Source organism: Alligator mississippiensis, chromosome 2 (genome assembly GCF_030867095.1).
Source record: "Alligator mississippiensis isolate rAllMis1 chromosome 2, rAllMis1, whole genome shotgun sequence".
Taxonomy (NCBI): Eukaryota; Metazoa; Chordata; order Crocodylia; family Alligatoridae; genus Alligator; species Alligator mississippiensis.
Genome location: NC_081825.1, coordinates 237,636,375 through 237,648,391, shown reverse-complemented (window position 1 = coordinate 237,648,391; position 12,017 = coordinate 237,636,375). Strand labels below are relative to the sequence as shown.

The following is a 12,017-nucleotide window of genomic DNA, read 5'->3' as shown; positions in this document are numbered from 1 at the left end:
AACGTCTTTCCCCTGTGGGACCCAAGCTCTGAAAGGTGAGCCTGCTACACCAAGTAGCTAGTGATTTTTGTGGCCTATTTTACGTAAGGAATTGGGAAGTTTTGTGCAAGCAAAATGATGTGTGGATTCATTAATAGTGTCTTTATTAGGAAGGAGGAGAGGGTGCAGGCCCAAAAGTGAGGGGAGCGAGGGGGCAATGGGGCAGCAGCCTTACCTAGCCAGGAACTTCTAAGCCGAGGTGGGAAATTATTTTGGGCAGAGGGCTGCTTACTGTGTTTTGGCAAGCCATCGAGGGCCGCATGACAAGCAGCCCAGGGCAGATTAATATTTATTTTCTAAATTTTTTAGGGGCCCCACAGGCCAGATAGAATGGCCTGGCGAGCCGCATCCGGCACCCAGGACGCATTTTGTCCACCCCTATTCTATGCAGTCCTGGCTGAACTGCTGCTGTTGTGTGTGCTTTGCTTGCCCCGGTTCTGTTGCTCTTAAAAGCAGCAGCAGCCAGGACTGTTTAAAGTTCCTGCCACGACACGGATTCTGTGGAGGTCAGGGGCAATTCCAGTGCCCTTCCTAACTTAGTGCCCAGGGTGGATGCCCCTCTCACCTACCCCTAGCTATATTACTGGGTAAATCTCCTATAGATTTCATTTAATTTTAGGAGTGGTATAAATTCTGCACATAGGTAGAAGGCTCCTTAGAGGGAGCTGGGGTAATGGAAGAGAGATGCATTGAACAATTCCAGATGAGATTACCATCTTTTAATGCTGTCACTTAGAAAAAAAAAATATCTGTGTGTATGTAGCACATTAAGGACTTGAAGAGTGATGACAGAAGTCAGAATACAAATATCCAGTGGGGTGAAACAAAATCGAGGAACACTCCAAAAAAGAAGTCAGGGATGCTAGAAAAGTTGCAAATTTAAAACATTAAGGGGTTTAGAAAGTTCTAAAGAGAGATTTGGTGTCTTATCTCATCTCAGTGTTAAATACTTGTCCTGTATCACTCCTTAGGGTTCTGCATTTCAGTGGTAGATTAAATTATTCCCGCTTATTTATGTGAGAAAGTATTATGAAGCCTAAAACTTTTGGTCACAAGATCTCTTGTAAATGCAGAGAAGAGAAGAGAGAGAAAACAAAATTTCCTGCTTTCACGTCAATTTTAAGTCTTACTAAAAGCCAAAATGATGCAATTTCTTAGGGAAGTACTCTCCTGTTTTGCAAGATATAAACTGTCCAAATTGCCCCATTTATCTTCCCCTAGTACAATGTTCTTGTGTGGTACAGTCCTTTAGGCTAGGGACAGACATTAGACATAAACCAGTTTAAGTTATCAGAACTGGTTTAAACCTGTAAAAGAACAGATGTTCAGTGCACATAAACCAGTTTGAAAATGGCTGAAACCAATTTGAGATAAACCTGGTTGAATGTAGTATCAGACTTAACTGATTTGGCTGAAGCTGGTTTATGCAATGTCTGTCCCAGACCCCTTGCTGGTTTAAGATAAACCAGACACCCCCAGCATCCCAGCATGCTCTCTGGGCTGGGCTGGGCTCTCTGCTCCCCAGCAGGGCTAGCCCCTCCCCTCTGCTCCCTGGCTGTAGCTCAGCACAGACTTGCAGGCACAGCAGCATCTGCCTGGGTTCTCCCTGCTAAGCAGGGATTCTTCCCCCCTCCCTTCTGCCTTATGCAGACACCTCAGCATTAGCTAGCAGATCACATGATGATTATAATCCGTGCTGTGGGAGACGACAGGCAGACAGGCATTTTGGAGCTAATCAACAGGTAGCTTAATGTCCTTCCTTGGAAAAGCTGTTTAAGAAGAGCTGTTTGCTCCTCCCCTCCCCCTCACCACTCCCAGCTAAGCAGGAATCCACCCCCCTCCCCACCCCGCTCCAAGCCTTGCAGAGGAGGTGTCTGTGTATTAGCTAGCAGACCACATGCTGGCTATGGTCCATGCTGAATCAACAAGTAGAATCAACAGATAGCCAGTAATGTCCCTCTATTGTTTTCTTAATGAGGTGATAAACACTGAATTAGGGGGTGATAAACACTGTTATCATCCCCTAATTAGCCCCTGTTATTAGCCCCTGGTAGACTAATCAGAGCATCCTGCAGGGGCCTGGCCATGGTCCCCCTCATCTCAATACTGTACAAGGAAAGGGAGGGCTGCTCTAGCACCCCCCAGCTTCTAGCCTGAGCCACTACAGGCATGTGCCTGCAAGTCTGGGATATCTGTGCAGTTACAAAGTGATTTAGCCTAGCCAGGTTAGACTAACCTGCAAAGATTGAATCAATTCAGGCTCAGGCTTTTTGAATGCCTGCCCCTAGCCTTATTTATGATTTTTTTTTTTTTTTTGCTTGATCTAGTTTGGTAGCTGCTGCTACACCGCTAAGCCAGCACCACCAAAAGTCATGATACTGGCTAGACAGTAGGCAAGAAGTGCTGTCTGCAGAAGAGTCAGTTCAGCAGAGATGAGGAGCAGTGTACTAGTGGCAGGAGCAGCATGACAAGTTAAAACTTTAAAAGAGGAAGGGTGAGGGGAGAAGCATAGAGGAGGAGACATGAAGAGGAAGAGGAAAGGTTGTTAGAGAAGAAGAAAATTAAAACCAAGGAAAAAAAGAGAGAAAGAAGAAAAAGGGATAGAAGGAAAATAATGGAAAAGGTTTAGATTGATTCTGTTTTATGTAGGTTTGTGGCTTATCACTATGGTACCTGACAATCTGCCTGTGTAACATGACTAACTCTCCATTTCCACCTCTGCCCATCTTTCCTCTTCAGATCTGTTGTCAAACAGGCATAGTATGATTTTTAACAAGGTCATGCAGTAATCTTTTAGTGATCAATGGGTGGATTAGAAGGCAAAAATCTCCAATTTATTTTTCTATTTATAAGTTTGTTCACTTGAGCTTTAGTTTTATTTCCAGCAATAACCTGTATCCACTGTAAACTATATATGCTATAATCTTGCTTTCAGTTTGTTCTATTTCCAATAAATGGAGATCCTCAACTTTGGGACTAAAAGCATGTCAGGTTCCTGGGTTACTAATTGCCAGGACAACAAGCATGTTTATACCTCAGCAAAGTCTCTCTCAGGAGATGGAAGATGAACTTAACCTCTTTAGCATCACACTCTCGATACTCAATTGGACAGAAACTGTTGAGAACACATCCTCTCTAATTTGTTATTACGAAATGGGAATGCAAAAATTAAGTAAGTAATGCAAGTAAATCAATAGGAATTATATATATAAGGCACTTTAATGCATACAATATAATAGCTCAGGAACATATAAAGTTAAGAGAATTATAGGGTATAGTACTGGGTCTCATGTTTATAATACATACGCATTAGCTGCTTCTAATTCCATATAGAAAAACTGCCATTCTGGCACCTCAGCAAAAATTGACTACCACTTATGTTAATATGACTCCATATACCATAGAAAATATACTAGTGCAATAGAAGATGTTGCCATAAACCAATTAACTAAACTACAGTGGTAAAAATAAATTAACAAAGTACATTTTGTGATTCAGTATTAGTGCTTTTTAATGTTTTAATTCACGCACTGATTCTTACTAACCAATTAAAAAACAGTTACTTTCAGCTATCCCTCGAAATTAGTGTGAAAAGCCTAGGATTTGTGAGGGGGCAGAACACAATGAGGTATTATGTCACTGCTTGCATGCTCCAGTTTCAAATCTGGAGCCACACAGGCCACGTCCACATGAGCTTCAACATTTGTTTCCCCAGGGCAAGAAGCAGCGGCACACCTTGTGCTGCTGCTAGTTTTCCCCGGGGAACACGTGCCATGCGCCCTCTGTCATGTGGCAGGTTACCCCAGGTGCGGTAGGGAAGGCTGGTGCCAGCACTGGGCTGGCCCCTGCAGCATTATCTGGGGCCCTGGGGACTTCCTGGGGTGGCAGCAGTGGCAATCCTGCTGCTTAGAGCCTGGCTGGCAGCTGGAGTGTGGCTCCAGCCAGGCAGACTCCAATTTTGAGTGGCACATGCTGCCCCTGTGGGTGCCACTTCACTTTCTTTTTTGACATTAATTTTTTTGACCCCTGAATATCCCAGGGTCAACCCCCACTCCCCTTTCCCCATGCTGCTACCTTGCAGTGCAAAGAACAGCTGAATGTGTGGTATGTGGTGCTGCAGACATGTCTGCAGCACCCCATACTGCAAGGCCATGCTCATCTGCATGTGGCCACAGGGTGCATCTATATGTGTGCTTTACTACAGTTGACTAATTAGCTCTGCAGTAAAGCATCACCATCTACTCATACCAGTATTAGGGCACAGTAAACTAACTCTACCATATCATAGTACTGTTGGGGACAGTACTATCTTACAACAGTGTCATTAAGTGCAATAAAATCCATGTGTAGATGGTGACAGCCAGGTGCAAATTGGGTCCAGTCAGCCCAGCCAGCCCCCCAGCTCCTCCCAGCCCCTCTGCCACCCAATGCCACTGGAACCCAGGGCTGACCCCCAGTGCCCTCAGCCAGGTCTGGCATGGATGACTGGTGCCTCCTGAGTCTGGGGGGGCACCCACAGAAGCCAGTGGTGGGGACGGGGCTGGGAGCACCCACAGAAGCCACTGGCAGTGTTGGCAGTGGGGACGGCCCTGTCGGGGGGGCATGTGCCCCTCCCCTCCTCCCCCAGTTGCTTATGAGCCCAGGACTGCTTCACCCCGGTTCAAAGTGCTTCAGTCCCGGGCACTCATGCAGACACAGCACTCACAAAGAGCTTCTCAGAGTTTATTGTGTCACATTTACTGCATATGTAGATGCACTGACTCAGGGGTGGGCAAAATACGGCCCCGTGGGCTGGATGCAGCCCACCAGGCCATTCTATCTGGCCAACAGAACCTCTAAAAAAATGTAGAAAATTAATATTTATCTGCCCCAGCTGTCTGCGAAAGGGGGTTCTGGCCTGGGACTGTGGGGCTGTTCACGCCCTCCTGCTCTGAGCGGGAAATTCAGGTAAGAAGGGGTGGAGGGGTAGGCAGGAAGGTGGGGAAAATGATGGCAGGGGCAGGGGGTAGTGGAAGCGAGTGGGTTTTCAGGTTTCCCAGGGCTAGCACTGGCAGGACCCAGATTGGGGCGGCAGGAGCACAGGACATGGGCTGGAAGGGGTCTATGGAGCCCGGTTGCACTATGCCAGCAGGGAGAAGGGGGAGATTGCCTGACTCTATAGAGCAGCCAGCTGGGACCCTGAGCTCCTGCTGCCCGCTCTAGACCCTGCTGCATGTCCACTTGTTCCCAGCCCCACCTGTCAGTGGAAGTGAGCAGGAGTGCAGGAGCCTGGTGCCTGTGGGGCCCAGAGTGGGGTGCTAGGAACATGGGGTGTGGGCTAGCCGGGGTCTATGGCAGGGGTTCCCAACCTTTTTATATTGTGGACCTGCAAACTTGTTTAAATTTAATTTGTATGGGGGGAGTAGGGTTGTGAGGATTGGATGGGGTTGGGGCACTGGGGGACCCTGCAGGGGAAGGGGCTGCGCAGGTAGGGGCCCAGGGAGACCCAGTTGGAGTTGCCCAGGAAGAAGGTGATCTGCTGCCTTTCCTAGGAGCAAGCAGCAGAGCCACCTCCCCATCCTCTGCCCAGGTCATTTCCCATGCACACCACACAATATACAAGTACAACTGCATTTTGAGCTTTTATGCAATCACTTCTACATAGACAGTACAAACGCACACAAATCAGATCAAAAATATATTTTTAAAACTAAATTAAAATATATGATTATGGGTGTTTGATTTTTAGTATATAATTTGGGTTTTTTTTCCCCTTAAGAGGGCAAACCCTCTTCCCCAAAGGAGTACTTCCAGGGGTAAGGGGAGGGACTTCTGGTTGCAAAGGTCAGAGGTTAAGAGGGTGGAACTTCTGGTCCCAAAATGGTGACCAGGGGGTGGGGCACCTGTCAAGGGGTGTGGCTACTCACGCGGCCATCAACACCTTGCCAAAACTCAGTAAGCAGCACTCTGCCCAAAATAATTGCCTGCCCCTTTCTGATTGATACCTTTCGGAGTATACATCTTTGTGACACTATCAGAAAGTATATCTGGACTAGAAATTTCCCAGACCCACAACATGCAGATGAAAATCTGAACGTGACCAAAGATTGTGAAGTGTTCAGATCTAAGATTTGGTTTGAATTCCTCCTTAACACACTACTGTGTTCATGAATAAGATTCTTTGTATGACTATGCATTGAGATACATATTCAGTCATCTCAGCGATTAAGGGAAGAGTTTCCAGGCAGGCTCCCACTACCTGATCAGATATTGGATTCTGGGAATTATTAGTATACTTTAAAATGGTAGGGTACTCCAGCCACTTATTTCTGGGAATAGGGCATGAAATCTAAATTGCTGTACTTTGTTACACTTGTCTGTTAGGTGGAGACTGGGATGCACTGAAAAAAACTGAGGAAGGAGACAGCTTGTGTTATCCTTAACTTTTATTTTTCTCTGTATCCTGATTAGCCTGCTACTTTCACAAACATAAAACTTAGGCTAAAGGGGAGAAAAAGCTTTGAAGAAACTATGGTCCAATCTCTATCTATATTAACTTTCCTACTGGAATTATATATGGAAACATATGCACCTTATGCAGTATAGTAAGAGGAGAATGATAGGGCTGCTTGTAGACATACAGCACTTTGCATAAATTTCCTCCTCTATATACAGCTTTACAACCATTTTTTTCTTCCCATTTGCCCTAAGATCCCAGGCAGATATTCCCATGAGCCCAGCTTTCTGCAGCATTTGATTGTAAAAGACTCCACAATATACCTTATAAAATGTAATTCAATAAAGCCTAGCAAGGATCTGTATTAAGATCTAGTTCTCCTTTCTTCATCAGTTTCTCTTTGTCCTTTCTAAATGATTTGCTTCTCATTAATATGTTGGCTGTCACCAAGTAATCCACTAGCTTCCCACAAATGCACATAGATTTGAAGGCCAGAAAGGGCCATTTCAATTCTTTTGGCTGCCCTCCTATATAACACTGACCAAAAAATTCTACCCAGGAGTTCAGACAAGAAGTCAAAATCTTGTGGCGGAGTTATAACACACTTTTAAAGAAAAACCTCCAGTATTTATTTTAAAACTTCTTATGATGGAGAAACTACCAGGTCCTGTTAAGTTATTCTGTATCTGGTACAGCCTCTCTCAGGGAAAGACCATAAGCTAACCTTGCAGATAAATGAATTCTATGATGTATAAGTCCCTTCTAGCTCTTAAATTCTTCCCATTAAATAGTAAGAAGTGACCATTTTTTTCCACCTTCCAAGTGGTCTAACAACCTAATGTAATACAAAATAAAGACACTGGCTGCCTTAATCTCCATAGTTCTTTTCTGTGCCTGTGCCTGAAATGCCTCTTATTATTTTTATTTAATGTTTTATAGACCATAATGCCAATGCAGTATGAAACACGTCTGGCTTCTGGACTGGTCCAAGGTCATGCCTATTCAGTTACAGCAGTGGAAGAAGTAAGTCAAGATCTTTTCCTATAGATAATAAGGGTGATTTAGGAGAAGCGAGCAACACATACTGCCATCAAGACAGGGAGAAAATAAGGTGGCTTGTGAGCAAAATAAATATTAAACAAGTAGAAGATTTCTTGAAAAGAAAACCCATAAAAGTCTTGGCTCTGTGTGTGTGGGAGATATATAGACAGCAAGATCAACTAAGGAATATTTTGGTGCAAAGGGAACAGCATACACTTGCACCCAAATCACCTCATGCTGGGAATCCATCAGATCTCTCAGACTAATCAAGGTCAGGCTGGGTAGAAGACCTCTAAGGCAGTGGTTCTCAAACTTTTTTTTCTGCAGACTACTTGAAAAATGCTGAGGGTCTCAGTGGACCACTTAATAAATTTTTTTTTGTTCTACAAATCAAAGCACACAACTCATATTTTAATATCAGTAGTCTTACCTTACAAGTACAGATATTCCCGATTGCTCCACAACCTTTCTGCAGACCACCTGAATGGAGCTCATGGACCAGTGGTGGTCCACGGACCACAGTTTGAGAACCTCTGCTCTGCATGGACTTGCACCAATGATTCAACAGAAAGTGTATTCCCGTCTAAGCCCATGCCAGGCTAAGTAACTTACACAGTTCTTTGTGATTTCTTCTTCAACAAGACAGCATTTAAAGAGGACAAGATAAGGCTGGTGCGGCTAAGGAACCCATGGGGACAGGTGGAATGGAACGGACCCTGGAGTGACAAGTGAGTGAAAGACAAACCTAAGAATTTACAGGCAGTAATAAAAAGCATAACTGTGCGTGCATGCATTTTACATTTTCTGACTGTGTCCTAAGACTCAGGATAAGCCACATGCTTTATTTAGGCTCCAGCTTTACTTGGAAGTTTAAAATATCTATTGTTCTGTAGGCTGCATTGAGTGCTTAACTGGGGAGTTAACTTAGGTCCGAAAGAACTGTAAAAAAATAGAAAGATAGTAGGAAGAGAAGCCTTAAAGAAAGGGAGAGGTAGAAAAGCATGACTTATCAGTTCAGCCAATAATTCCTCTGCTTACTGAATTGTACATCCATTCCTCATGAAATTTAGTCTAGACTAACAGCTGGAATGGAAGGTCATCTTTAAAGAACTGAATAGCAGGAAAGAAAGGGATATAAGTGAGAGAGAGCCAGAAAGAAGAAACGAGACTTCTTAGTCAGTTTTATGTAAAGGAACCTCTTTGGCTCTAAAAATAGGGTTTCTCTCAATATGTAATATGTTCCTCTCTGACCCAAATAAAGCAATGAGAGTTCCACAGATTTCTAAGTGCTACAAACAGGAAAAGGAAAATCAAAGACATTAGAAGAGGAAGTCTGAAGGGAGGGCAGGGAAGAACATGCCAACTATGATGAAGGTGATAAGCCAAAATAAGAGAAGTGAACCAAACTCTATAACCACTTCAGCATGTACAGGGGGCAAAAAGAGGCAAACTGTATAGTATGATTTCAGAGCTTGTGAAAAGAAAGCTTTTCCATTCACAGGTGAAACATGCATATTGTGTCAACAGTTTGCTTTGTATATAACCAAGCTAGCAATAAAACTGTAGCAATGTCTTTGAACAACTTGTGCATTGCAAAGACAAAATACCCATTTTTTTCTCTTGCAGGTCAGATGAATGGAATTTAATTGACAAATCAGAGAAAATCCGACTGCAGCACAAGATTGCAGAAGACGGGGAATTCTGGTAAGGACACCATTTCAGAGAGGTTGTCTCTTTCCTCAGCAGTTCTGTATCTGTGCCTTAATGTGTTTGGACATCTGAAACTGTCTAAAAAGGGGAATGTTTCAAAAGGGCAACAGTCATAACATTCTAACTGTTGTGTGTGAACAAGCCAGGAATGATACAAATGTAGCAAAACCACTCCAGAGTTAACACTGGATGAAGTGCAGTTAAGGTTGGCACAGTTTAGCTACATTTGTACCATTCCCAGCTTGTTCACACACAGTAACTGTAATGTAATTGCTTCTGCCCTTTTGAAATATTCCTCCTCTGAAACAGTTTCAAATGTGTGTGTGTCTATACACACTAAGTACACGTGGTGTTTCTTAAAAATGTTAAAATAACATGAGGTGGCAAAGTCAAACTCCAATATCTTTAATAAACAATATTGCAACTTTGCACTGAATACAAATGTATTAATTTCCACATGGGCTGTTTTGAAGTGTTCATCACTATAGTATTTAGGTGCTTTACAAACAATAATTAATATTCAGAATGGTGGTATTATTTCCCTACATGTATAATGAGTTGAGATAAACAGAGAAAAACACCAAGAGTATCCATTCATTTAAGATGCTGCATGTGAGATGTCAAGGGTCTGATTTTTCAGAAATATTATATAGCACTTCTCATATGCAGAGCACAGTGTCTCCTATTGATTTCAACTGCAGCTGTGATAGTAACAGTTCTGCCAGTCAGATCCCAAGGTATCAAACTGGCACTCAGAAAATGAGAAACACACAAATAATGACTGTCTGTGAAAAGCCTGGTTTAAATAACTTGTCTACCATCACACGGGGATGCTGTGGCAGAGGCAGAGATGAGATCCAGTTCAACTTGCTGCATTCAATTGCCTTTAACATGAGACTGCCCTTTCTCTTTCTGTGGTGCCCTGACTCATTCCATACTACCTTCCAGTTTCTGCAACTAACAAAGCAGGGGTCCTAACAAACATTTTCCTTCAGTATGGAGCACTGATTCATCACAGAGCAAGCGCATCCTATACAGTGAATGGCACAGGGCTTTTGTGAAATAACAGTATGTAACTGGGTGACTGAAGACTATAGATAATGTACACACACAAGAGGTAAGAGTTAAACTTGCACAGGCAAGCTTACTGCTATTCCTCTACTTAACAAGGTGTACTCAGAATTCTTGAGGTTGAGGGGGCCAAACTGATTCAACAGGATCTATTTTCAATAGGAACTTAGAATCAAGCGCAAGATTTTTTTTTTGTTTTTATCTGCCTACCTGTACCATTTGAATTTATGCTGTTTTCACCTTTTCCACCCATTGTTTTTCCAGGATGTCATTTGCGGATTTCATGAGCTACTTCACAAAGCTTGAAATCTGTAACCTCACACCTGATACTCTGGTGTCTGATAAGCTCCAAACTTGGACAGTTTCAGTCAATGAAGGGCGCTGGGTAAGAGGCTGCTCAGCAGGAGGTTGTCGCAATTATCCAGGTGAGTAATAGAAAAACTGTAGAAGAACTTTGATCTTATTAGATTTCAAGGGCTAACCAGACTTACGCAACAGACTAAACAGTAGGGCTGTGCAAAGCTTCGGTCCCTGATTTGATTCAGAGGAGATTTGGCCCGATTTGGTGGCCAAATCTCCAAATCTGAATCAAATCAAAGGACCCTTGAATCTCTCCAAATAAAATTCCAACCCTCTGAATTGATTTGGAGAGATTCAAAAAGATTTGAAGATTTGGACATAGACACAGTTTTAAATATTTTTTCTACATACCTCTAAATAGCAGGGGCTTGTGAATGCTGCAATGCTGGCGGGTGTGGAGTGTCCCACAGAAGCATGGCAGCAGACCCAGAAGCACTTCTGGTCCACTTCCGGTCCACTCCCCAGTGCGCTCAGCAGCAGATCCAGAACTGGACTACAACCACTTATGGTCTATTTCCGGGTCTGCCAGGGAACACACTGGGGGCCCCCCATGCTGCCCCAGCTTGGCGACTGGTGCCTCTTGGGTCGGGGGGGGCCACCCGGGGTCCCCCTGCAGCCTGTCGCTGAGCCGGGGAGCACACGGGGGGGCCCCCTCCCCGTGTGCTCCCCGGCAGACCCAGAAGTAGATTGGAAGTACTTCCAGTCAACTTCTGGGTTCACCGCCGAGCATGTGGAGGCCTCCCCCCCCCCTCCTGTGGGATGCTCCATGCGTCCCAGCATCTCAGTATTCACAAGCCACACCTGCTACCTCAAGGTATGTAGAAAAAACTTTTAAAGCTGGGTCTATGTCCGAATCGCTGATTCTCCTAATTGGCATCAAATCTTCAGATTTGGATTTAGCCATATTGAATCAGGGACAGTGATCTGAATCAATTAATTGAATCACTGTCCCTGATTCAGGCCGAATCCAAATCCAAATCAAATAGGGCCTGCTTCGCACACACCTACAAAACAGCATTTGGCCTAGCACAAACCTAGGCCTTCTACAAGCAGCAGTGCTAATGAATTGATAATTGGCACTCTTCTGAGTCTATACTGAGATAATGTCACAGAACGGTAGTAAAAGGCAGTGGGTACCTTGAAGTTCCATTTTAAGAGAGATAAATGTAAAAAACTTGACCATTTGTTGTTTCTCTGAACCTAAGGTAAGAGAGCAGGTGCTAAGTCCAGTGTGTCCAGGAAGTTTCATTTTAGAGGTTTGCATTCTACAGGTTTCATTTGGTTATATATTCTCTTTGGTTACTTGTCATCACCTGCTGCAGAACAACTGCACAGTATCACCATGAGTTGGCTGTATTAC

General features: G+C 43.9%; 1 protein-coding gene across 2 annotated transcripts in view; it reads left to right on the top strand.

The window, feature by feature from the left end:
* Window positions 1-12,017, top strand: part of CAPN3 (calpain 3) — a 68,007-nt gene that overhangs the window by 32,876 nt on the left and 23,114 nt on the right. For both annotated transcript variants that reach the window (XM_006258487.3, XM_019496567.2), the window contains exons 7-10: window positions 7,415-7,498; window positions 8,159-8,244; window positions 9,143-9,220; window positions 10,562-10,722. In XM_006258487.3, coding sequence (XP_006258549.1) covers window positions 7,415-7,498; window positions 8,159-8,244; window positions 9,143-9,220; window positions 10,562-10,722 — 409 coding nt within the window. The remainder of the gene's footprint in view (window positions 1-7,414; window positions 7,499-8,158; window positions 8,245-9,142; window positions 9,221-10,561; window positions 10,723-12,017) is intronic.